Source organism: Falco biarmicus, chromosome 6, assembly GCF_023638135.1.
Source record: "Falco biarmicus isolate bFalBia1 chromosome 6, bFalBia1.pri, whole genome shotgun sequence".
NCBI lineage: Eukaryota > Metazoa > Chordata > Aves > Falconiformes > Falconidae > Falco > Falco biarmicus.
The window spans coordinates 82,840,565-82,867,788 of NC_079293.1; the positions used below are offsets into that span (position 1 = coordinate 82,840,565).

The window sequence follows — 27,224 nt, forward strand, 5'->3', positions numbered from 1 at the left end:
GAAAGTTCTGATGTATTCCTCTAGCTTTCTGCAGTTTGTGGCTCAGGCTTTCTGATTTGCAGTTTGCATCTGTTCGTACCCTTTTATTAAATGTATTTACTCCTTCCTTGAACCTCTGTTCAAACCTGTATGGGACCCAGGCATCCACAAAATAATATGTCAGTAATTTTTGCAGCTTATGAATGGCTGTTTGAAAGTTTGCTTGCTTTTGGATGTTCAACCCGATAACTTTTGTGTCTTGCCATTTATCTTTTGAAAGTGACAGTGAGCAGCTGTTCCGTGTTCCCCTTGCTGCATAGTCATGGCATTTATAGTCCTTTGTAAGAGCCTCCTTTAGTCATCTTTTTTTCGTCCTAAAGAGTCCTTGTCTGTTTAGCTGCTCCATACCATTCATTTATTATTCTTGTCACTTTTTTGTTTTCCACTTCCTCAAGTCAGACGGGAATTAGAATAGGATACAGCAGTCAAAGTGCAGACACCAGGGATTCGTATGATAGTCTAGTGATGTTCTCTGCCTTGTCCATTTCTTTCTTTGTTGTTCCTGATTTACTAGTTTACTGGTGGTGAGCTTTGAAATTGCATTCATAAAACTTTCTTTTGTAGCTCAGATTAGTTTCTTGAGCAGTAAAGACTAGTTTGGAGGTGTCATTATGTAGAATTTTTCCTGTGTTCGCAGCTTTGTACTTGATCAGCAATGAGTTTCTGCTTTTTTTATCATTCAGGTCAGCACTGAGAGTTTTCTCATTACATAGAGTTCACTTTTGTGTCTTCATTGTGCTGAACAGAGTGGTCAGTGAGCTTGGTTGCCTCATCCTCTGCTCCTTTTTCAGCTCAGTTATTTTGAGAAGTACAACCCTTCACACAGCTCCTTCTAGGATTCTGCTGGTCACCTCCCTTGACCGAGTAGTTTGAAGGAAAGTAGCATCACTATTAAAGCATGTTTTGGGGTACATAATGGATTTACCTTTGCATGAAGCCTTCTAAACTCAATGCATCTTCTGGAAAAAAAGATTTGTAGACTTGAGAAGGCTCTCCTGGCTTATTCAAATGCCTCCTGAATTCTCAACTTTGTAGTTGTTGTTGGGGTCAGGACTTTATTGTTTGCACATCTCTATGTAGATATACACACACACATATAGGTACAGAGGTATGATTATATATGGTTAAGACTTCTGTCTCCACTATGAAGTTGCAACATCTGATGTTCCCTTGCGGCAAAATGAGTAACTTGTTTTTAAGGCCATCTGCCCCCCTCTCACCTCGCCACCAAACAACCTAATAGCAGTCCTGAGACCTGAAATAACATAAAGGGGGAGGCAGGGAGGATGAGGAGAGGAGAGGAGCTGTGACTGCCGATAGCTGCCCAAACAGATAACTATGGCAGGTTGGTTCAGGGGCCATTAACAGAATGATACCATGGTACTAATGCTACCTTGCTGCTGAATGGTTCATGGTAGTTTTTGCTATTCCTTTTTTTTTTTTTTTTTTTTTTCCTTTTCCTGTTTCTCTCTCTGAGGTGGGGGGAGAGAGAGAGAGAAGGAAGACTAGTAAGACTAGTCAAAGGTTTGCCTTTCCCCTAGCTGGGTATTTAAATGTCTGCAGGGAGGAAAAGGTTTAATTTTTGTTAAGATTGTACTTTATCAGTTTGAGTGGAGCATAGGTCCTCCTGTTTTGACTTTTAGCAGTTCAGCCATTTAAATTCTTGTTTTTATTGTGAATTTAATTCTTCTCCTTTCTCTGTATTCAATTGATATTTAGGTTTCTGGAACCATTGTGGATAAGAGTGGGCGTACCCTCTCAGGCCAGACAGGAGAGGCATTTGTCATTAGTGTTTCCCACAGTAAGCCACTTTGGTAAGGACATATATCTTTCTCTTAATAAATTATCTGTAGATTGTGATTCTTTTCGGTTTTAACACCTTGCTTGCAGCTAAGTGGAAGCTATACTAACTGTGATAATATTTAATCATGTGTATTGCTAATGTGTTCTGCTGTCGTTCCCTTAGCAGAAATTGTTTCCAAAGAATGCTGTATTTTTAAAACATTGCTTTAAATAATCTGGAGTTTTGTGTTTGCAACAGCCACTGAAATCACAAGTAGATCAAAGCATTAAAAAATAATGATTCTGAAGCTGTAGTTTGCCATCTCCTACTGTCCCAGATTGTGCAAGGAGCTAATTCCTGGTATGAACAGATCTTACATCCCTTTCTTAGAGGGAAGCAGTGCCAGCTCAGGATGTTTCAGGGTGGCTTGAAAGAGCAAATCAGATTTCATTCCTGTGTTCTTTTTACTGAACTGTGTGTGTGAACTCTTACAAAAATATATACGTTCCCTGAGTGTTTTTCTCCAGGCTGTGATTGTTTTATAAGCTCCTGATGCCTCCATTTACTCGCATACTTTTCTGTTCAGGCAGAAAATACTAAATAGGTGTGAGATTAAGGTCTGTGAAAATGCATAATATAGCAGATTTTGGTCATTGTGCAAGGTTTTGCGTGTTAGTTTGAAAACTGTTCCCACTTCCCCTATTCTGTCTCTTCCTTGCCTTCTCTTTGCCTTCTCTTTACCATTTCTTCTTTCACGTTGGTTCGTCACATAAAAATTTACACCAGAAATTGATGTTTTTGTCCTAGAATATTGTAACTAAACCATGTAATTCACTGTTATTAGTGCACACCATGCACATTGTGATGAGCCATTGTTTGTTTTTACAACAAAATTCCAGCTAAAATGCGCAATCTGTCATCCCCGTAATACAAAAGCAGAAGACTGCATTCACAGCTTTCCTGACTGCCCTTGAGGCTCCACTTTCCCAGACCAGACGGTGCTCCAGAAGTAACATATGGAGCCTCTTGGAACAGGGTGGTGGTTGATGACTCCTCTCAGCATCACAGCCTAGTGATCCATATTTGGCATGAGTCTGTCTCAGATAATTTTGCTCATAATTCTCTCACCTCTGAAGAGGAGAGGTCACTGGAGCAGAAACCAAGAACTTATTAAACCATTTTTCATAAAAGCTCTCTTATGAGTCTGATTAAAGCCCTGTTTCTCATTTGTGTGAAGGCTACTCTGCAGCACTGTGGTAGAAGGGTTTTAGTTGTGGGAGCAGATTGCATTTAATGTTGTTTCTGTTGCCAAGTTGGTACAGAGTGGCTTTAGGGTTGTGAAGAGGCTGGTTAATAGCAGTATCCTAGAGATCACATTGTATGTGTTCATGTTTCCATTTGGGTTTTGTATGTCCTGTTTAAGGTGATGTGTTGTCCTTAAGTCAGTTTGGTTTGGAGCCCCCCCCCTAAAAAGTGTGTGCTTTTTGTCCAGCTGATACAGCTAGAAGCTGAGAAACTTGTGAACTGTGCTTAGTAAGTGCTGAATGATGTGTGACAAGCGGTTTGCTATGAAGGGTGCTTAGATGTGGCATGAGTTCCCTTCATGTTATTTTGAATCCTGTGATTGTTTCTACTGTGGTACCATTAAGAAGAAATAACGCCAAGTTTAGGGATGTTTGTTCTGGTCCCAGGGGCACCCTGCAGCCTTGGCTTTTCACAGGAACTGATGTGTGACAGCTGCAAAGAAATGAGCAAAGGAGGGAGGTGATATTTAAGATGAGGGTGTGAAGGTTATTATACTAGGGTAGCAGTGATTGCGTACCAGTGATCTGGTTCAAGGCTGCTGGCTTTTAAGGCATGGTTAATGTTCTGCTTTTCTCAAAAGTTTTCTTTCATGTGCTGTGGGGAAATGATACTGGCATGAATGCGCATGTCTGTGCTTAGTTTGGCTGGGAGGTTTTGAAACAGGTAGTGCTTGGATGGTGGTGTGCTTGGATGGTGGTGTGCTTGTAGATGTATTTGTCAGCAGCCCCCGTAGTGGGTAATCATTCAGGCAATCTGCAAGGCCAGTACCTAGTAAGTCAAGTGAGAATATCAAGAAGTGTTTGCTGAGTGTGTTGGCTGCTTTTACAGTATCTCTCTGGTAAGACGAGGTAGAGTGGTAGGTGAGTTTGTACCGAGAACCAGAGACAGACTGATATTAAAAGTGGAAGGGAGAGATGGAGCTGCTTAATGTAGGAGAGAGCTTAAAAAGAGGATGTGGGGAGTGCAAACTGGCAGCTTGTAAATCGAATGACTGAACAGCAGGAAATGCATTGCATTCATCTGTATTTGATAAAGACAGTCTTGTTAAGTATCCTTACCTTGCTTTGCTTTGAAAATCCTGAGGGATGAGCCCCATTTTGAAATAAATTCCACAACATCATTGCTGTAATTAGTGATGTATACTCTCTGAGTGATGTATACTCTCTGCATTCTGTTTGTATCCAGGGGATCTGTATGAAGGATTTAAATGTATGTAAACACTGAACAGGCAAATAAGAATAAAAGGGTGCTTTTAAATTTTTTTCTCTTTAAATAGAAGGGCCTGTATGAGGTGCACTAGAAAAAGCACCTCAAAGGTAGAGCTGGCTGTTTGAAAAAATAAACATATATGCCCACACCTCCTCCACCACCCCCACCCCACCCCCGACTGGGAGAAGGGGTTTGTCTGTTTTTTGGTCTTGGTACGTGACTGTGCAATATTCGAGGCCCTGGTGCTGGATGTTGCTGTGAGCCCCTCAGATCTCAAGGATTTGTCATTCTGTTCAGTAAGTGAATCTGGCTGCAGCATTTGCTGCTACTGCTTGTGCAGTTGCCAAGCCCCTGCCTACTCCTTGGAAACAGGAGAAAAGTAAAAAACCATTTTGTGCTCTCAGGGCTTTATTGCTTTTGACCTCTGGGAAACTAAGTGAGCATACGTGCACTTTATTAACTTAGCTACCTCTGAGGCAGCTTCTGTGGCTCACTGAGTTGGGAGTTGTGGCTGCTGCCTGTGCCTGTGTCAGTGGATTAGCTTGCATCTTCTCCGAGACTGTTACTCCAGGGAAGGAGTTAGCTTTTTTACATCTTCCTCTTCCAGCGGCACTGTGAGCACCTTTTGAGTTTTGCAGTTCTTGTAAGATGGTTTCTAGAATGGTGCAGAGAGATCAGGAAACATAGGTAAAAGATCTCTTACATTCTGAAAGACAAAATTCCCTTTTAATGTAGACTTTGTCAGTGTAAGTCACGTTTATGTATCTGTCATTAAATGAAGGAAAACTCGATTGTGCCTTGTATACTGGTAAAACTGTTTGAGAAGCTTATTCCTGCAAAAATACTTCTGCTGCAGTGCTGTCTTGTTACTAAGATGTAGCAGATTCAGTGGCCCAAGCTTATTAGGGCTTCCATGAGGCATCGTGGGGAGGCATTTGGGTTCTTCCAAGGCTGACATAATTTATGCATAATTTGAAAAGAAAATGCTGGGTTAGTGGCTTGAAGCAGGTCTTGCCTTTTCAACTTTTTCCATACTTCCTGTAGCAGAAAGCTCCTTTCCAGTCTGTCATTCTCATTCCACTTGTTCTCTCTTTCACCTAGAAAATACAGAGCTGTCGTGTTGCTGCCAGTTGCTGTCAAAATGCTGCCACTTCCCTCCTGGACTTTGAAATGAAATCTTGATTTACTATTCCTAGTTCAGTTCAGTTCAGTCCAGCCCCCTCCCTGTTGTGCTTTTCTTCCACCAGAGGGTTCTCCTTTTGCAGGGTCTCGTTGTATTGATGATGATGGTTAAAGAAATTGGAAATCACGTTGCTTTTGTTGTAGATGATTGTGGGAATTCACAGTTGCCAGCACTAACATTTGTCCGTTTTGGATGTAAACGGTGTTTTTATCTCAAAATAATTTTTGAAAATTTATTTTCCAGTATCGGCTTAAATTGTGCCTTAGGGGCAGTTGAAATGCGACCATTCATTGAAACAGTTGGACAGTGTACAACAGCCTACATCATCTGTTACCCCAATGCAGGTGTGTTGGTGTGCATGTTCCTGTGCTTGCAGGCAGATGAAATGTAACTCAACTGTTCCATCTCATTAGCAATAATAGAGTTGAATTAGCCTGAAAACATTATTGTTTTTACTATTAAAAAGAGATTAAGAATATTTTAAACTGCTGAAAGTAACTATTGTTAGTTCTGTGACAGTGAACCCAGAATGCTCTCCGGCATAATTAACAGTCTATTGAGTAAGGGTTGCAAGGGTAATGAGGCATTTTAGTCCTCATACAAGTGTAACTACTTCAAATATATCTTTTATGGAATTTAATTTTGTACTTGTGGGCTTTAAACAAATTGTAATACTAGAAAAAATACGTTTCAAGGTCTTCCCAATACCTTTGGTGGTTATGATGAAACTCCAGAAGTGACTGCCCAGCATCTAAAGGTATGAAATATTTCTCATGTGTCACATCTGACATACTAGTAGGCAAGAATTCTTTCCTTGTATTTGATGTGTGTTTTTTACAACATTGTGTAGGTTTTTATTTTTCCTCAGATGGCTCTATATGTCATTTGGATTGTTTATAGACAATTTGTGGGATGATAGTTATTTGAGATAACAGGTTAGGAAAAACTGCTTGGGAAACTCTGAAAACCTTTCTTACTTTCATGTCCTACACTAAGCTTTCCTGCAGCTTGATCTGTGGATGTTATTCATTTGTACTCTTGTGTTCCTACTTTTGGGACTTGTTCGAAAAGCTGAGCAGTTTTTGTGAACTTGGCAGGATTTTAGAGTTGTGTGTATAGGAACCGCTGATGGTGATGTCCCAGTGCAGGGTTTCCTTCCACATGGCACTTGGTCTGTGCAAGATGGAACTGCGTGGCTGGAGCTGCAGTGCATCAGCGAGAATGCAGCATCTGCTGCATGTTAATTCCCTTTTATAATACAATATGGCTACTCTTTGATACTCATCCAAGTTTTCATCTGGGGCTTTGGTATAAAACAGGCCAGTTTCAACTGTAGTTTCCTAAAATTAGGTGTTGAAGTTGCTGGTTAGACTTGGGTATCCACATCTCAAAACAAATCCTAAAGAGAAGAAATAGTAAAATAGTACTGATTGTTTTTTTAGTTTAATCTTTTTTTCTTGTGATCCCCCTGAATTGCTTAACATATGGAGAAAAAAACTATATAAAAATGCATATTTAAAAATATAGATATAAATAAAAAAGATACCTTTATTAACTTGAAATGAAATTATCTTTCCCTCCCTTTTACAGAATTTTGCTTTGGATGGTTTGGTCAACATAGTTGGAGGTTGCTGTGGTACTACACCAGCACATATCAGGTACCTCATGAGCTACAACTTTATGTGCACTGGGAAATAAATTCAGTGCTGCTTCTGTGGAGCAGTATTCTATAGCTTGTCTTGGAGTTCCTTGAAAAGATGGATCACTTGAATGCTAACAGCAGCAATATGTGGAGGAGAAATAATCTGGCTTTCGTAGCTCTGTGTATTGTGAAGAATGAGTAGAGGCATGGTTCAAAGATTTTACCTCTGCTGGTTTGTCATCTGAAAGTGTTTTGGAATTACTCTTCCCTCTTTATCATTGGATAGAATAGAGTTCCCATCTCTGCTCCCTTATGCTGTACATTCTTTTTCTTTCTCACACTCCTAGCCACAAAGTGAAATTTAAGGTTTCTTTTGCTGGTAGAAGGAAGGAAGGTGTGTACACGTGGTGGTGGTGGTGAATGTCTGAACAGGTCTGGGAATGCTGTACAGCTGGTGCTAGCCCTGGCCAGTCAGAGGGAAGATTTCATATCTTTCTGACTGGAAGCAGGTCAGTGGGAAAACCTCCTTTTTTCACCTGGACTTGAAAGGGAAGGGGCCCTTGTGATTAATTTTTACCCTGATACAAATGGGTAAGGAACGGTAGTAGGTGAACATGTAGAAGACACCGTGTGTCACTCCTGACTGGAGTGAAGAGAAAGTGAATGTGATCACCATGAGTTATTCTGGCATCTGAGAAGTGTGTCTCAGCCCAGAACAATGTTTGTCTCTTATTGGATTTTTTTACTGTAATTATCAGCAGTTGTTCAGGTCAGCAAATCGTGAATACGGTAAGAGTCAGTGTAGTTTGAGGAGTGGTTCTGATGTCCATCAAGTATCCCATTGGCCTAGTATCTCATGTTCTGTATTTGGTATATCTTCAGCTTTGTACGTTCCCTGCAAATAGCTATGGCAGGGTCTTCTGGGAGTATGTTTTTGCCTTTGGCCACACAAAGTGAAATTAGCTAATTAGCCTTGTCTGCTACAAGGCTAAATGAGAGATGGAGTTATATGTCTGGTGTATTCTGTTTGAGTCTTGTCTGGAGTGGTTTAATTTTAATCAAAAACGTTACTCTTCACTTTCTTCTTTCTGTAACTCAGGAAAATTGCCAAAGCTGTGAAATTCTGTAAGCCTCGCGTTCCACCTTCTCCCTCTCAAGGATACATGCTGCTGTCAGGTAAAACAGAGTGTAACAGTTTAAGCTTTATAACTCATGCAACCTTCCTTTATAAATTTATTTGCTCTTTTCTGCTGATCAGAGTGGCACTACAAGTTTCTGATTCTTCTTGAATCCAGCAATCTTATGGATGTGTAACCAGACCTAAATCTTACTGCTTTGCCAAAGGATTAATGGAACATTTTGTTACAATCTTGTATAACATAAGGAAGCCAGCATATTTTACTCTGCAAGTCTCAGACACTTTGTAATGGTTAGTGAGTATCTTTATCCTCACTTGGCATCAGGGGAGGGTCAAACATGTAAAGGTCAGGTATTTGATTTGATTACGGTTGATGGCAGAGCTGGAACGAGATCCTTGTTCACCTCTTGTGAGAGAGCTGCCCTGTGTTGCCTCAGACGTTGTTCCAGTTGTGCTAGGACGATGTTCCAGCCATACATCCAGGTCTAAAATGTCTTTTGTTTTAGCAAAGTCTAGATCTGTGTGTTCCTCAGCCAGGCCTTCTCTTTAGCCTGTGGGCCACGTATCCAGGTAAAACAGCACCTTCTTTTTGTTCTGGTACTGTAATCTAGAAGTCAGATCAATTTAGCATAAATTAAATAAATTGTGGTTGGCCTGTAGCTTCATGCATTAGCTTATTCTGGACTGCTGTAAAGTTTGTTTGCCTCTGAGTTGCCTGCTACCCGAGGGTTCCACTTGGCTTGTTTCTGTCAACTTGGGTATGTGGTTAAGAGCTGTCCCTGTTTGTCAGTCAGTTCAGTAGATGACTTCTGTGGTGGTGGTAGAGTCATGTGATAACATAGTTGGAAGTTGAGAGAAGGCGTGTATGTGCATACACGCAGATGCCCAAAGAATTGTAGCTTCACGTTGTTTTATATTGGACAGATTCATTGGATTTTTTGTGGGTCAGGTAAATTATTGACTGTCATTGAGGAAGGATAGAAACCTTTGGCATATGTGCTGGAAGTTGTTTCATTGCATTTCTTTGCTAGTTACTTATTAGATTTGGGTACATCCTGATGTGCTGAGAAATCACTATTCTTAAAGAGAGATCCACCTCTATTTCACAGTTAAGAAAAGTGATTTTATCTGTCTTACAAAGTTTTTTCTTTCCTGTTTTTACAAATACGTTAAGGTCTGGAGCCATTCAGGATTGGGCCATACACCAACTTCGTTAATATTGGCGAACGCTGCAACGTTGCGGGATCACGGAAGTTTGCTAAACTCATCATGGCAGGCAACTATGAAGTATACATTTTAACAATAATCTTTATAGCTGATGCTCATATTTTTCATTGCTGTATTGAACTGTGTTAATAGTTGCTTGTTTTGCTGGCACAAAGCAGTATTCCACATCAGTTACAAGAGTAAGAAAACGAGGAGAATTTACTTTCTTACTGTCCTTTGTTTCTGTGCTGACCAGCTCCTGATAAATTTGTGAGAAGGGTTTTACAAGGGCTCTTTTTTGTTTTGGTTTTTTTGTTTGTTTGTTTTTGACAAGTGTTACAGGAAATGTGAATTTCCATTTTGAATTAAATGACACAGCTGATGACCGTTTGGAAAGTGGCCTAGTCTCTGCTGTATCTAGGGGTGGATTTACAGAGGATGGAGGAAGGAAAGTGGGAGTAATCCTCCCCTCCAACATGTGGGGTACATCTGACTTGGGATAGATTGTAGCACTGTGCAACCCTCCCTCTTTTCCTTCCTGCTCCAATCCTGGTCAGCATTATGGTTGCATCTATTCTTTAAATACTTTGATCACTGGCTCCATCATGCTACATGACAGTTGATATAGAAGAAGGTGCTTAGAAGGTTAATTGGTTTCCTGAAACAGCTGTAGGACAGAAATGAAAAGGCTGGAGGACTCATGCTATACTGGTGTAAATTGCTACTTTAACGTTCACACAATAAGTAAAGTGATGTTTCTTGAGAGCTGAGACTCCGCCCCAGAATACGCTCTGCTGTTACAGTTGATGCAATCAAAATTAAAGCCTTATGGTTGTGGTTTTGGGTTTTGTTTTTTTTTTTGGCGGTTTGTTTTTTGTTTGTGTTTTTTTTTTAGGAAGTCTGACTCTTAAGCCCTTAGAAGTCATGATGCAGGTTAGACCTATTAAATAAAGACAGCTTTAAACACAGTTTATTAGGGACTGTGAGCAACTAAAAACATCTTTCTTTTTTATGTTGTGTCTGCAGAGTGACAAAAAATGAAAGCAAACAGACATGGGTGTTCAGATAATTACGCAGGCCAGAGAGAAAGCTCTAGTATTTTCTTCTTAGTGCTTGATGATTATTCTGCAGCTGGAAAAAAATGTCAAACAACCTCCAGAAATTAAGTACTCTGTGTTAGAAAACAGCAGAGCTTGTGATGCAAGACTTATTCCATACCATCATGGAGACATTTCCTGTAATTTTGTACAGTCAGAAGTCCTTTTTACCATGCACTACCAGCACATTAGGTCTCTGGCGTCATATTTTTGTGAACAAATTAGTTATCAGTTGTGCCGTACTAACAGTTTTTCTATGTTGTACATCACAAGACCATTTCCTTATCTTTTATGGGATGCCTTATACATTTTTAAGTTTTTGGCTGCATGCTTATTTTAGAGAAGTGAAATGTTATCCTGAGAATGACTGTGCTTTTATCTACTGATTGTACTTTTGTGTTTTTGGCTTTGTTCTTTAGGAAGCCCTGAATGTAGCCAAATCGCAGGTTGAGATGGGGGCCCAGGTTCTTGACATTAATATGGATGATGGGATGCTGGATGGGCTTGCTGCAATGACCAGATTTTGTAACTTGATTTCTTCAGAACCTGATATTGCAAAGGTTGTAATTGAGTCACTCCAAAGCACAATCAAGAACATTTTATTGAGATGGAAATTGCCTTTCAGAAAACTTTGATATTGATTTATTTAGTAAACAGTATAGGTGTCCCACAAGAGGAAGAGGTACTGTAATAGGAAAGGCCTTTGGGGGAAACAGAGTTTTTAACATTCTTTACCTGATTTTAGCTAAATATATGCTAGTCCTTTTCATTGGTTAGAAAAGCTGAATGCAGGTACCTTTTGCAGCAGTTGAGAGCCATAATCTGTATACTGATAGTGCACAATGGTATTGCTTTCCATAAAACTTAGAATGCTATGGATATAGGATGGTTTTAAAAGATACTTCTGCAGTTTACATTCTCTAAAAGTGAGTAGCTAATTCAGAAACACAAGACGATAAGGGGGGAAGTAGAGGTCTCTATGTGGTATGTGGTGGTGTTGCTGTAGAAGCTCTTGAGTTAAATTTGCTCTGAGTTTTGCATTTAAAGTGACTCTACAAATACCATCTGGAAACTTTTTTTATTTGTAAATGCTGATTAATGTTGTGTGCGTTTTCATGTCCAAATGGGCAGACAGCATGTGGAACTCTAATTCATAACTTGCATGTATTCCTCCGACTGACTTGTCTGTTATTTACAGGTGCCATTATGCATTGACTCCTCAAATTTTTCAGTGATTGAAGCAGGCTTGAAATGTTGCCAAGGGAAGTGCATTGTAAACAGCATCAGTCTGAAGGAAGGCGAGGAAGACTTTTTGGAGAAAGCAAGGAAAATTAAGTTGTATGGAGCAGCTGTGGTTGTCATGGCTTTTGATGAAACAGGACAGGTGAGTGTTTCTTTAAAGGAGAGCTATTTTGCTTCTGGAGTGCGAGGCTTTCGTACTCTCGCACAAGACAAAGTTGTTTGGTTTCATTGACACAGGTGATGCAAAGAGGTCTGTAGTCTTAGCAATAGTTTTGACCCTGATATATAAGCATTTCCTATGCTGATCCCATGTTTGAGGAATACAAATACTGCTCTAAGTGTAGCTTTGCTAGCACAAGAGCGTGTCTCATGCTATTCAGACGTGCTGAACTCTTCCTTCCTTCATAGATTTTTTTTAGATCAAAAGCTGAGTTTTGCATGAGAGCGCAATCTCTAGGAATTAATTTAGTTATGTCAAAACCCACATATTTAACTTCACATTGGATGATGAAATGTTGGGGAACAGAATTGTTTTTAATAAGTTGAGTCAAACCTGCAGGTACAGGTGCGGTGATACTTTTAATACAAAAATCGTATAGGTAATCCTTTGCTAATATTCGTGATGTTCTGATTTCTGGGGAGTTAATTTTTTATGTTGTTTGTAAGCTTCCTGTCAGAATTCTTTTTCTCCACTAGGCAACAGAAACAGAAACCAAGATTGCAGTCTGTTCCAGAGCTTATCACCTCCTTGTGGAAAAAGTGCACTTCAATCCAAATGATATAATATTCGACCCTAATATTTTAACCATAGGAACCGGAATGGAAGAACATAACCTGTATGCCATTAATTTTATCAATGCTACTAAAACCATAAAAGTGAGTTGTAAGCTTATTTTAATTTGAAGTATGTTGTGAGATTACTTAAAAACCTAAACCACCACAAGACAGAAGAACACCTCCAGCCCCCAAACAACAACAAACTGCTGCAAAATGATATGCATTTTCAGTTAGCAAGGGTACTATTTCTCTGAAGTGCAGCCACTCCCTAATATTACTGTATTTCCAGTAAAAAAACCTGAAATAGTTCTACACATATATTTCAATCCATTTTCTCTACTGTTAATGTACTATAATAATTAAATGAGATAACGATCACATTCGTGTTCTAGCTAAAAGGACCTCTTTGAAGGTATGTGAAAACTGCCTTTTAAAGTTAGTAAAATTTACATTTCTGTGGAAGGGATTTGTGCAGTAATCTGACTTCTTATTTAGCCAAAATGTGTGTAAGGAAGCACAGCAGTGAAGAGCATCACCTGAACACAGCCAAGGAAGCTGCACTGTTGTGTTTCAGAAGGCAACTTGGTTGGTTTGGAGATGCTCTGTGAGTAGCAGTCTGGGGCTTGAACACCCCCTGGGTTATTTTGTCACCAGAGAGCTTCTGGAAGGGAGGCTGCACCCTTGAGGCTAGCTGCTCAGCTACAGTCTGCTCCTGAGACTTGCAAGCAGGCGGGTTGGCTGCTTCTGTTTCCAGAGGAGTGGGGGATGGAAGAGCTATAAGTAGGTCTGCTTGGGGAAAATCTGGAGTGCTGCTGTGGGAGGACTGATATGTTTAGAACAGCACCTATGACTGTGGAAACCATGGTAGTGGCTTACACATAACGAGGCTGGATTTTTCCTTTCACTTGTATCTTTTTTCTATAGAGATTTGAATTACTTGTTATGAATTTGAGTAACTAGAAAGATCTGGAACAGGGAAGAGAGGAAAGTGCATATAACCAATGCACTGCAGCTTAGGGGCCGACGGTTTTAAGGACTGAATGCTTTGCTTAGGTTTCCTTTTTGGAAAGCGCTTTTCTAAAAATCTATGTGCAATTCAATTCCTATAGGAAACACTGCCAGGAGCCAGGATAAGTGGAGGTCTTTCCAATCTGTCTTTCTCCTTTCGAGGGATGGATGTCATTCGAGAAGCAATGCATGGGGTGTTCCTTTACCATGCGATTAAGGTACGATGTGCTTTTGGCTTCCATATGTTTGTGCTTGGCAGATGTGCAGTGCTGTGTCTGACAGCCCTGCCTGGGCGATTCTGTATGTTTTTTGGTTTTTTTTCAGTACGGTATGGACATGGGAATTGTGAATGCTGGGAATCTACCAGTGTATGATGATATCCACAAGGAATTGCTACAGCTGTGTGAGAATCTAATTTGGAACAAAGATCCTGATGCGACAGAGAAACTTCTACATTATGCTCAAGTAACTTCCAGTTTTAAACTTTGAATAGGAGTTAGCTTAGCATCTGAACTTTAATACCTCCCTGCTGATGATAGGTAGAACAGCTTATAAACTGCATGTGTCAATCTAACTTCAGGTGTTAGAAGTTACTAATGATACTACAAGTGGTTCAGCTATTGATACAGAATAAAATGTGAACTCTGTGATAGATTGAGCTTCTCCAGTTTCAGAGGTGCCTTGAAAGATCCTGAACCAGAGATCTTCCTAGTGCTTTAGGAGACCAAGCTGCATAGGCATTCTTTTAAAAAGAAAAAAAATAACAAACCCCCCTACAAAACCACACCAAAAAACAGTAAGAAGCAAAAAATCCCAACCAAACTCCCCCCCAAACAAAAAAACAAAACAAAACCTCTTCATAAACAAACAAAAACTAGAAACGGCCAGTCCGCAACTGAAGCAAATCTTGGTGCTGGAGCTTAATTGACAAGTGCATTGTAGGAGACCAATGTAGGAGCCTGTCTCTGCAGTGGTAATGGTTTGCTTGGAGTGTATTTAAAAGGTGAAATAGTTGCCTGCGGTTCCTGGCTGTACCACAGACTTCCAGTTCATGTAACTCATTTCAAGAACGAGGACCGGCTATTTAGTGGTTTTGAGATGCTCTAATGACAGTGGTGATAAAAGACAAAGATTACAGACCTGAAGTTTTCCAGATTATTAGCCGTAAGATGACTGGAGAAATCCTCTTTGAACAGAATACAGCAAAAATCTTTCTGTGTTAGGTGGCTTGAGATTTAACATACAGGGAGGTTGGCATGCCCATTTTGTAGCTGCTGGAGGTATTATTTCTGTCCACAGCTTCATTTCGTTTGTAGTTTGCCCTACGATAGTGTGTGCTTTTTAAGAACAATGGCAACATGTTGAAAACCACTACGGGAAGACTGTCCCTATCCCTTGTGCTTAGGCTGGTTTAGATGTTGCTCTTTAGGATCTAAACAATTCAGCTGGGAGTGATGTTGTCTGCATAAGCATAGTTGTACCATTAGGGTGTTCAGGGTTGCATAAAGAAAAAAACAAGAAAGAGAATTAGAAAGGGATTGCTTAAGCAGTGTTTCTGTGAAAGCAATGTGTGAATTTAAATGGAGCATGAAAAGTAGAAATTGAAGTAGATGGTGACTTTTTCTAGGTCTAGAAGTTTTTGAGAACTTGTTGTTGGAATTTCTCTTTTCATGTTGGTAGTTGTATTGTAGGAGTAAAACAGCCCCCAGCTGCATAAGAGAGACACGCTCTGGGTTCAAAACATCTTTAAAAGCTCTATTAAAATTTAACATGAAATATTACAACTTTCAGATTTTCACTGGAGGTAAGAATCCTGACGGGTTTTGTCTTGGCTCTGGACAAATGTGAGACTCCAAATAGATAGTCACTTACAGACAATGAGAAGGTTTATTACATAATATTTTGGAATTTCGGGGGTATTTCAACATATTTATTCAGACCATCCTTTGATATAGTGGAATTGAATGGCTCTAAATCTTTTTGTCTAAGGGTGGGGTTTTTTTAAACACAAAAGTGTATTCATTAGTCAGTAAGTGCATATGTTCTTTTTATTTCCAATTACTGCAGTTTATTCTGCACAAAGAACATAGAATTCGCAGTCCCATTTCAAGTATTGCACCTCTAATACAGAACCAGTGAAGTTTCCTCCTAGTTCCTACAGGTAATAGTGATGTATCTTGCCAGTTGCTTGAATGCTAGACCTGTGGGGAAAAATGAGGAACTTAATCCTTGCAGATTTAGGAGATCAGTCTTCATTTGAAGTTTGAGATTAAAAAACATTTTCCTTAAAGTATGTAGCTGCAGACATTCTCAACCTGAATCTTCATCCATTTCTGGTAATGGGAGTTGTGCTTCAAATGGCAGGCTTTTTCATCCTCAGCATGCAGTATAGTCATCCTGGTTTTAAATATCTGCATGTAGTGTTTGCCACTGTGGTCCCTGCATGCCCACCGTAACAGCTTCGTGGGTTATTTTTAGGTTGGAATGGTTCCCTTCCTAAAGTGTCTGGCCAGAGGTTATGGAGCACTTGGTACCTTTTCATCGAATAACAGAAGTTAGCCAACATCTGTATAAACATGGATGAAAACTTGCTCTAGTTTCTTTTCCCACGTGCGAAATCTTGTTTCTGTGGCTTTTCCCATGGCTCTATCTTTAAAAATTTGCTGATGAGCACTCAAAAGTACAAGAGGTTCATAAAGACTGAAAGATGTCAGGTTATGTCAAATGACTGAGGGAGGAAAAGAAATGACTTGCCTAAAGTGTGGTCATTGAAGTAATGGAAAGGCTGCTCTTCCGTGAGCTTTCCTGGGCTGGGGCCTTACCAGCTTTCTTGCACTGGGAAACCCTTTTGGCCTTTGCATTTGTAGCAAAGCAGAGTGTGAGGCAAAGAGAATACGCAGGGGTTTGGGACAGTCTGTGTGCGCGAGAACAGTAGTTCTGTAGCCTGTCTGATGGAAGGCACATCTGTGATATGGAATAACATAACCTATTCCAGCAGAAACTGAATTAGTGCCAAATTAATTAGATTTTTTAAAATGAAGTGTAGTGTGTGGGCCAGGAATCAATTTAAATTATTTTCCCAGAAGTAAACCCCTTAAGATTAAGAATTTTAAAGTTTTTAAGGGAGTGAAAATTATTAAACTCTCTCTTTTTCCTCCACCTCCCCCACCCCCCCCACCTGTTTTGTTTAGATCTTCGTTGAGGTATATACTCTTTGAGATGTAGGCCATAAGCGTCTGTGGTACATCGTATGCATTTGCAATATGATTTGCATGTATATGAAAAATGTTTTGAATAATCTAAAATTATTTTATGGCTCCATATTTGAAATTATCCTCACTTTTATAAAAGTGAAGTCCACAGTTGTACTTTTTATGCTTGCAGGCTCTTATGGTTGTGTCTCCTTTTCAGAAAAATGCCCAGGGAGGAAGAAAAGTCATACAGACTGATGAGTGGCGGAAAAGCGCTGTGGAGGAAAGGCTGGAATATGCTCTCATAAAGGTGCGTCTGTGCAGAAAACTTGTCCTACTTGTCAGCTTTCAGAGGCATGATCTCAGCTTAGACTTCAAGCAAAACTTTTGGCTTTAAAAATTCTTCAACCACTGTTCTTTTAAAAGCTACTGATTAGTAATGAATAATATATTAACTTCAAGAAAAGAGTGATTTGTCTTTAAACTTCGCAAGTTGAAGTCTTTGACCCTTAATATTATTCTGTTATGTTGGTAGAAACATACTGCTTTTAATTTGTAGGGTGTTTTTTTTTGTTCCTTTAACAGTGCCACACTGAGTGGCATTTGTGCTGAGGAAGCAATCTTTGAATGTTTGTATTTTCTTATGATGTCATTAAGAAAACCAAACCTGTTAATACTGTGGACTCTTGCTTTGAGTAGCTTTATATGCCTAAGAATACAGTGTTTTGCTTCCAAAGAAGCAAAGGCTACCTATTTTAAATACACGTTTGAGGTATCCTTAAAGACTAGTGGTATTTAAAGTGCCTGTTTGTACTTTCATTGTGATTTTTTTTTTTTTTTTTTTTTTTTTTTTTTTTGTGGGGAGAAGGCAACTAAATAAAAACTGTATTTCTAGCAAGATAAGTTTCTCTCTTTTTTTTTTTTTTTTTTTCCCAGGGCATTGAGAAGTATGTCACTGCAGATACAGAAGAAGCAAGATTAAATCAGAAAAAATATCCTAGACCTCTAAATGTAATTGAAGGGCCTTTGATGAATGGCATGAAAATCGTTGGTGATCTTTTTGGTGCTGGAAAGATGTTTCTGCCTCAGGTAATGAGAAAATTATTTAATATATTTTCCTATTTTGAAAAAACTAGCGTTATAAAATGTAGCCAAGACATTCTATGCTGGCTGTTTATTCAAATATAGCACATTAATCATGAAAATTCAGGTGCTGCTAAGAAGCAGCCCTATTTTTCCTTTCCTTTGGAACTTGACTTTTCTTTATGTATTTTTACATCTTTTTTACATCTTTTATTCCTTTCTTCTGGGTGTTTTTGCTTTATTTGAAAAGCAGTTTTAAGTTTGGGCCTATGAAAAAGAGCAAAGGAGAGAAAAGATCCAAATGAAAATTGCTGTATTTAGTACTTTCCAAGTCTGGGCCTGTTTGTGACTTGCAGTTCTAGTGTGAGCGGTCTGAGAGGCTGCACTGTGAGAGCAAGTGTCCCGTGCAGACCCTTGGTCCCGTCGGGCCAGCAGCCTGCTGCCACAGAACGCGCTGCAAACCTGGGACCTGGGTTTGAAAATGAAGTCTTGCTTATTGTTTGAATGGGTATAAAAGAAAGCCTAGGGAAATCTGAGGCTATTCCTATATCTGATTTTTGTTGATTATTACCTTCCCCCTAAACCCCTATCCCCCTTCATTTATGCAGGTTATAAAGTCTGCTCGAGTTATGAAGAAAGCAGTGGGTCATCTTATTCCCTATATGGAAAAAGAAAGAGAGGAAAGAAGAGCCCAACAAGGCAGCATAGAGGAAAAGGCAAGACACAGTTCTTTGTGCTGTAACTCTTTCACGGCATGCCATGATAAGTATTAAAACTATTTTTTGCTAATGACACTCAGCTTTCATGCTGGAGAGTTGATGCAGTCACATGGAAACTGACAATCTTGGCATAATTTGAAGTAGGTCTGAAATTCATACAGTGCAGGTTTTGTGGAACTCTGATTGGTATGTGCCTGAGCTGTTGTCACAAGTTTCCTGACGGATGCCATCAGCCTTTGTCGGCCCTTTATACCGGTGTTACTTATTTCTTGTGTTTTTGTAGGCATTTCATTCTAGTGTTACTTATTTATGGTACTTCTAACTTCAGGGCAATTTTTGCCTTTTTTTTTCCCCTACTAATTCTGCCCTCAGTGAACTCTGGAACTCCCTTTTGCATGTTCAAAGCCTGTTGCCATTTGTCTGTTTATTCAGCTCTTTCCTTCCCCCTAGCCATGACCAATCTCCTAGCCAAGCAAACGAAATTCTTCCATCCTTTTTGTTCATAAATTGTGACTTCAAGACCTCTTGTTATGGTAGAATAGGATGCTCATTGCATGTGTAGCCATGACCAAGCTGCAGGAGACAAGGGTCTGTGAAAGAAGGATCTGAATATAGTTGTCTTTTCATATGTGTGTTTTTCCACCAGTTTCTGAAGACTACTTTTTATGTAATATGTAAAATACATATAATTGAAAATATTTTTTAGGTCCTTGTGGGCCTTTCCTTTATAGCATTTCCTCTTTCACAGCTAACAGTTGATGGTGCCTGAGGATAGTTTTATTAGCTACCTGTGCATATATTTGCAGTAATTTCTTCCAAATTTGGTTAACGGCATATGAGATAGGAAGAGCATTGGAAAATGAGGGTACAGGATGTCCCTTGTTTTTTCCACACTGGCAGGATTCTATTCAGTAGAAAAGGGAATTCAAATTAATAGGACAAAATCCTCTTTTGATTACTCATGTCTGCTGTTTCCTGCTATATTTATAATGTGATAGGTACTTACAGTTTTGGTTGTTAGATATTTTTATTCTTCTCTTGTCTTGTCTGACTATGAAATCTAAGTTTTATGTACATTTACTTTTCTTCAGTCCTGTGGAACCTTACCTTGTCTTCATGAGTTGTCAGAGACAATAGCTATTATCAGAATCTGGTATTTAACACACACACACAAAAGGTAAAAAAGCAGAATTTTGCTAAACTGTGATATTTGTGTATTTCATTTGGTTTCCTTTCTGTGGATATTTGAATGGTTCCTAATTCTTCCCTTGAAATCTTCTTATACTGTATCTTGCCATTTGCTGGGGATGTGTTGTGTGATTGTCCAACGTAAATGTAATGCAATATAGCAAATATTTAGAAAGAAAAATGACTGGATAGTCAAACCTTATCTTAATGGAAGAAGGAGAGTGCCTAGTCTCCTCTCCCTGCTCTTCCTGGATGTGAAGGTGTATTATCTCCAGTATCTCAAGCGGATCTGTTCTCTGGCTGCCATGAGTCACCTTTCTATGTGTCATCTCTCTCCTGCTCATGCTGTTCTTTTTTATTTTAATTCAGATGACAATGCTGGTATTTGGCACCTTCTGGTTTGTTCTGATGCTATTTGAAGTCTGTCAAAATCATTACTCCATTGCTTCCATAAGCACTTGATTAGGATCCACTGTGAACCCCCTGGCACTTAAATCTCTGGCTAAAAAGTGTAGTAGAATTTGAGAGGTTCTTTAAAAATATAGCAAGCACTCTAGAGAGACTGAGATATTCTGTGTGGCTGAGGAGAGGAGGAGGAAAAAAGTCAGGCTTCTGTCCTGCTTCCTCTACCTTCTGCTGGGCAAGAAGGGATGGTAGCGCCTTCCTCTTCGAAATAATGTCACTCTATAGAGAATTGGTGAGAGAGGAAAACACAGCTGCATCATCTCTGAAATTAAATGTTGACTTGAAGGAAAATGATTTGCAGACTCTGGTGTCTGATCTGTCTGATGTTACCCAGGCTACTGTAACCTCCAGGACAGTTTTAGCCTCAGACTGCCAGGAAATGCAAGGCATCGATAGTTACATTTGAGGATAAATAGCTGTGGCTGTGGATCTCTATCAAGATTTTTAAAAAGCAGCCCTTTGGATGTGTGCCCAGAACTTGAGGACCTCTTTGCTCCAGACAATTGAAATCACAGTGTGCCCTAAATAGGGTTGATTTAAAATGGTGTGTGCTGTGGCCCATGTTGCTTGCTGCCTAGCACACATTTTCCTTCTCATGTGCAAATGCAATTTTTTTTCTTGAATACCAATCACTGGTTAAATCATCAGTAGTTATTGGGTATGATATGCATGGGCAGCACTTTTTGTTCTTTCTCCAGTTTTTTCTTACGTTCCAGCAGTATGTTTTCAGCTGCAGTTTTTTTTACTGATTTACTGAAGTGGCTGACTTAAAGTCCTCCATTTTGCCTTTTCTGTTCCCCAGTCATCTGTAAAACAGGAGCAGTGGGTGATAATAGGTTTTAGTAAACATCAGCATTGGTGGGGATCCGGCAATTTTATTCAACAGATGTGTCAGGACCATGGGAAATGCTAGTATCACTCTTGGTAATATACAAAGTTTTTTTTCCCCCCCAGTAAATAGTAACTACAAAGGCAATGTAGGCTCATGAAGTAGAGAGCTACTTGATACTGTGCAGAAATACAATGTGCTTCATAGAAGGCTCTAATCCTCCAGTTCTGCCACCTGCAAAGGAGATGAGATACCGTCCAGAAAAATATTCTGTAGTTTCACATGGAGTATGCTAAGGTTTCCACTTTATTTAAATTCTATGCCATTTAAGTAGTCTGCTGCTGGCATCTGATCCTGCACCAGCTCAGCGTGGCACTGTGAGAGCCTGGAGCTGCTCCAAATGACAACACTGATTATGCAACTAAAAAGGTAGCACAAGAGCCTGTGTCCCGGTGGAGATTTGTTATAGGAAGTTCCAGTGCTGCCCTGCTGGTATGCCCCCTTTATCAGTGCTGAATGCCATCTAGGCTAGGACCAGTTTGTGACAGTGCAGCTTTCCTTCTTCAAGGAGATCATTTTTCCAGCCTGTTTGTTCAGCTTGGGTAGTCTGAAGTAGCCTCATCACTGCACTGAAATGCCTCCCTTGCTATTTATATTGCATAAAAAAATGAGTCTTCTGCTTTTGCTAATTCCACTTATTCTTCTTAGCATTGCATTGAAAGATTGTTCTTGACACACAAACAGGCATGTTATTGTGAGTGTTTGTACCCTTTTGTTCTAAACATTTAATCTGTTTAAACTCTATGTTGGTGAGGTTTATATTTGGAGCAGAGATACCTTAGGAGTTCAGTTATTGCACTGTACAAAATGCTGTCCAGATCTGGAATTTTTTATCTGCGATTTTGTTTTTTTTAACACAGATTTTTGATTAACATGGAGGCAATTTGCAAGAACAATTAATGTGCAAGTTTTTATTACCTGGATCTTTCAAAATAGTTTTTAATATTGACTATATTACCTCTACTATGCTTTGCAATTACTTGTACTACAAGAGAAGTCCCAGTTGTGGATTAGAGTTGCATTGTTGAATGATCTGTGCAAACATACTGAGGCTTCTGAGTAATTTAACTTTTGTGTTGGTTGACTTTCAGGATCCTTATCGTGGTACAATAGTACTGGCAACTGTGAAAGGAGATGTCCATGATATTGGCAAGAACATTGTGGGAGTCGTTCTAGGCTGCAACAACTTCAGGTGAACAGACTAACATTAGGTAGCTGGGAACACAACTGTGTAAAGCTGACTAATTAATATTAATTATTTATTAGGCTAGCTGCAACTGTGGTGATAAGAGGTGGGCATTTCTTGGGAACTGTTTTCTGTTCCCAAGGTGTGGTTGAAAACACAAATCACACCAGCTGCTACTATTGAGGAGGCAAGAGGAGTGTAGCCTCCTCCTTTAATACTTTTTTTCTAATAAATCACTGTCTGAGGTGGATACAGTTTAACATCGGCTGAAATGTAGATGAGAACATCCATTTTTGTATTTGTTTTATATTAGTTAAATACACTAAGTATAATGTCTAAAATGTATAAGTATAATGTTTGAAAAAACCTATGACAATCGCAGCAGGCAAGATGATGTGTGCGTTGTGGGTTGTGTTGGGGAGAAGGAAGTCTTGTAAGATTCAAACGAACCTTTTAGTGTGGTTTTTTTAGGCTGTTTAACTGAAGTTTTAGAAACGTGCAGGTGTATGTTTCATTAAGACAGACATGAGATTCTCATCCTGTTTCTGAGCTTCAAAAGATAGAACTTCACGAGAAGTCAGCTCTTGCAAGGTCTGTGTACATGGCAGGGTTGGCAACAGTGTTGGAAGGAATGATGATGTTTCTGTCAGAGCTCTTTGTCAAATGTCAAATGTTGTTCAAAGCTGAATCTGCTTTGGAACTCTGTTCATTCCTTTAGTTTTGTTTTTGGCTTGGGGCTGTAATTTGCTCTAAAAAGAGCCAAAATTATCTCTATTTTAAAACACAAAGGACTGAAACCAGTAGCAGTGCTGTGTATATGCAGTACATTCTGTTTCATTATATCTTGAAATTCTGACTATTGGTTTCAGGCTTTCTTGAGCTGTAGTGTTTTCTGTCACCATGAGTATGAGTGAGGCTAAATGAAGCTAGCAGGTTGGGGTGGCTTATGTGAAACAAATAAAAACCTTGCCAATGGCTAGGGTTAATAGGAATACAATGCTTCTTATCTCCATCTTAGCCAGACTCAGTACAACCACAAAAAAATTAAAAAAATAGAAAGCATCTTACACTTGAATTTTCTTACGTACTGTATCATCTGAAACTCTGCTACATTGAAAATTTTGCCAGACCCAGAGGTATTTCCTAAATTAAAATTCCCTACAGGGGTCTTAATAGAAACAAGCTAGAATCTCAATTTTAACTTAAATTTTAGGTCATTAATTTACACTAAGAGCAAGTTTATTTGCCCTTTAGGAGAAATTTTCTGTGTTTTTAAAAGGATCTTGTGTCATCTCACTTCTCTTTACAGAGTTATTGATTTAGGAGTCATGACTCCATGTGACAAGATCCTGAGAGCTGCTATTGAGAACAAAGCAGGTATAGAGAGATTCATTAGTACTCCCGAATTGTTTGATTTTAAACCCCACTCGCATTTTTTATTGCTACTTATTATATTCCTGTGCTGTGTATGATTTGGTCAGACTGTCTTCAAATAAATCAGAACTTTTCATTAACAATAGTAATTATTTAGTATTTGGCACTTCCCTGAAACTTGGCCCGAGGAACTGAAAACCTGTATCAAAAGGACAACTCCAAGAGAGATGTTTTAGTATTTATTTTACAGATGGATACGTGGAAACCTGAAAAGGTTAAATAACTTCATGTTGATCTTAAATCAGTAAAAGAACTTGGCATTCAGCCTGCCAGATCAGCGAGTATGAAATCAGGAATGAGTTGTTCTAATAAATAATGAGCTTTCTGAAACAAGCTACAGTTGCTTTGAAAAAATCTGTTGCATCTTGGAGAAGATGAATTGTGTGGAACATAGGTGGCAAAGTTTGAAAGCATTTGCTGTTATCTAAGAGCAGAGACTATTTTGTTTTATTTCCCACCTCAGTGCTGAACTTCTGTGGTTTGAACCTTGCTAATCAGAAATAGTGTATATTTGTTGCTGAAACAAGAGCAGTAGGTGTTCAGCAGCTGCGAAGACTGAGAAATATCTTAAACTGGAGATTTGGAATCACTTTAATTCTTGGAACGCTTTCACTTTCTTATTAGGTCAAACCTTGCTTCTAGACTAGCAACTACCTTTACTTTTTATCTCACTGTTTTCTACTTGATGCATGAAGCTATTTGATGTACGAAATAAACATTTCTGTAATAATTTCTGTGTTTTTCTAGAGTGGATTTGCTAAACCTTTTGACTATGTGTGTTTGTAAATTTGCAATAGATATAATTGGTCTGTCTGGTCTCATCACCCCTTCTTTGGATGAAATGATTTTTGTCGCCAAGGAAATGGAGAGATTGGCAATAAAGATTCCGTTGCTGATTGGAGGAGCAACTACTTCTAAGTAAGATACCTCAGCTGGGAAGATGGGGAACATGTATGAAAACAGTGTTAACTAGGGGAAAAAAGAAAATTCATAGCTATTTCTCTCCCTTTCCCATCTCCCCCAACGTACGTGCTAGTATGTATTTACTTAAGACTGAATGTTATATTTTGCATCTGAAGTCATAGAATATAAAGGCAAAAAATAGTTGGGACACAACAGCTAATGGACTTAACACTCACAAAAATGAAATGTTTATTTATTTTGCAAGTGTATATATTATGTGGAAGTACTATATTTCCTTCTGAAAGTTCACGCGCATATGCATAAGAATACTGTTCTTCTAAGGGATTGTGCTCTGTTTCGATTCAACAAAGCATTTTGAAAATGCAGGATTTCAAGACCAGAAATGGTTGCGTTGACATCAGGGGACTGTTTTCTTTAAGAAAGTTAATGCATTTTCCTGGAACGTTGTTCAGCACTGTGCTGACTGGGTTGAGCCCCCTAGTCCTGTTCAAGGAGGCTGATAGGGGATAAATTCTGGCTGCTTGCCTTCAAGTAGTTACCATGTTGCTTTTGATAGACTGAGCTTTTCTGTTGAGATCTTTTTCTCTCAGATATGCTCAAATGAAATAGTACAGCTGCTATGATGTCCTGGAGACCAGTGTTGACAGCTGAATGACACCTAGTATTACCATTACCACAGATGTATTTTGGGCATGTTTAATGGCCTTAGGTTATGCTTTGCTAACTGGTTTATGTACAGTATACTCGAGTAGGTGACAGCTCAGAAGACTGCAGAGGTCATTTCTTGCACAACTGGAAGCTGTTAGCAGTGTTGCTTGCTTTATCAGGGCAGCACATACTGTAGCAGAACCATTGCATGCTGTATTTTGGGCCTTAGCAAACGATCCCATAATTGGACACAGTGAGTAGGATCACTACCTGTCTATTGGTCCTGTAGATGTAATGCAAGGTTAACTGTATCCTTTTTCTTCTTCTCCACATGAGTCTCTTTTTCTATGGCTTTGGTACTGAGAACAAACATGGAGGGTTTTTCCTTAAAAAGTAATTTTTAAAAACAGGGGAAAAAAAAAAAAGACTTTATTCTCAAAGTGGAGGCCTTAAGAGAGCCCTTTCTTTAGATCTTTTTAGTGTTTGTGCACAGGGTGTTGTGGCCTAGTAAATTGATGTCAAATAACCAGCATCGAACAGTTTTGTAGAATTTATTCACAGAGATAAATGTAGTCAACAGAAAGGCGGCACTAGTTTTATCCTTGGATATGGAAATTATTGAAGAATTGATGTATATTTTTGTATACATAAATAGTAATCATATTCACATGAACTGTATATAAATATATACTTATGCATATGCCCAGGCACATACAGTTTCTATAAAATATGTGTCAAGTAAAGGTATTCTTTATAGAAGACTGGCTTGGTAATACGTATTTAATTTTACTTCTGCAGTCTTAAGTTTAACCTTGCGTGTGCATTCTCAGAGGCTGTGTACGTGTCAGAGGTTACTAATGAAGAACCATCTGCGTTTTTTCTCTGTAACAAGTAGACATTTTTATTTGGAATAAGGGGGCCATAAGTACTTGGAAGGGTGGAAAGGTGAGGTTGGTTTCAAACAGAGAGAGGCTGGATTTTGTTTACAGAATCTACATAATGGAGTTTCTTCATAACTTAAAGCAATTATGATGATCGAATTCTTACTATACAGCTTTGATAAATTCAGATGCTGAGAAATAACGGTGACAGTTTTGTTGTGGTATTTTTTATTTTTAAACCGTACAAAAATTAGTATGTACTAGTTGATAGTGCAGTTGTGGGACCATGCCCTGTTTGTTTTTTTGTCTGTTCATATCAAAATAGAAGATACAGTGCTTTTTCTCTAAAAAATAAGAGCTGCCAAGATCAGAAGTGTATTGCCTAGAAGCAAATCAGGATGATCCTGGACAGTTGGTTACACAGCTGTGTTTGCACGGTCATCTGTAACCTCCATGTCCAAGTGCTTTAAATATTGGACGGAACCTGAAGAAGGAGTTCTTATCTTTGCTGTAGAAGATTGCTTCCTGGGCTCTCATTTAAATTAATTTAAAAAACAGTGTTTGATGTTAGCATTTAAGAAAGCAAACTCAGCTTTGGCCTGCAAGGCCTTTGCTCCTGCACTTGCTTGCTGTTTGCCAGGACTCTGAGCAACAGGGGTAGTCAGCTGCATTACGTAGCTTAGGCCTCAGTTTAGGACTCCAAATTTTAATTTGATCAACAAAGTACTATAATATAGAGGTGATTCCTCATGATACACTGAAGTATTTCAGTAAGGAGTGGAATATGAATAAATGCTAAATAATTGGATGAACTGGGAGGTTTTTTTGTGTGAATTACTTGACTGGCCAAGCAGGTGCAAGTTTGTAATACTTATTGATCACTGGCAGAACTCCTTCTTCAGGTGAGTAGAGGGCTTGGTTCTTTGGCTTTGAAGTAGAGCATCACAGAAATGGAATAATGAACCTTGAAATATGTTAGTGCTAATC

The 27,224-nt window shown here is 39.1% G+C and overlaps 1 protein-coding gene across 16 annotated transcripts in view; it reads left to right on the forward strand.

Annotated features, from left to right (window-relative positions):
- MTR (5-methyltetrahydrofolate-homocysteine methyltransferase) overlaps positions 1–27,224 on the forward strand; it is a 58,081-nt gene that overhangs the window by 13,222 nt on the left and 17,635 nt on the right. For 9 of the 16 annotated variants that reach the window (XR_008822681.1, XR_008822679.1, XR_008822680.1 and 6 more), the window contains 17 exons: positions 1,759–1,853; positions 5,763–5,863; positions 6,215–6,276; positions 7,110–7,177; positions 8,261–8,337; positions 9,474–9,586; positions 11,022–11,162; positions 11,801–11,986; positions 12,541–12,720; positions 13,731–13,847; positions 13,954–14,094; positions 17,041–17,130; positions 17,757–17,909; positions 18,512–18,619; positions 22,256–22,356; positions 23,660–23,727; positions 24,582–24,702. Coding sequence is in view for 3 of the 16 variants with exons in the window: in XM_056344326.1 (XP_056200301.1) it covers positions 1,759–1,853; positions 5,763–5,863; positions 6,215–6,276; positions 7,110–7,177; positions 8,261–8,337; positions 9,474–9,586; positions 11,022–11,162; positions 11,801–11,986; positions 12,541–12,720; positions 13,731–13,847; positions 13,954–14,094; positions 17,041–17,130; positions 17,757–17,909; positions 18,512–18,619; positions 22,256–22,356; positions 23,660–23,727; positions 24,582–24,702 (1,922 nt within the window). In the remaining 13 variants the exon portion in view is untranslated. Of the gene's footprint in view, positions 1–1,758; positions 1,854–5,762; positions 5,864–6,214; positions 6,277–7,109; positions 7,178–8,260; positions 8,338–8,452; positions 8,591–9,473; positions 9,587–11,021; positions 11,163–11,800; positions 11,987–12,540; positions 12,721–13,116; positions 13,227–13,730; positions 13,848–13,953; positions 14,095–15,696; positions 15,791–17,040; positions 17,131–17,756; positions 17,910–18,511; positions 18,620–19,713; positions 19,800–22,255; positions 22,357–23,659; positions 23,728–24,581; positions 24,703–27,224 lie in introns of those variants that run through there. The other 7 variants (XR_008822686.1, XR_008822683.1, XR_008822684.1 and 4 more) reach the window with 7 other exon arrangements.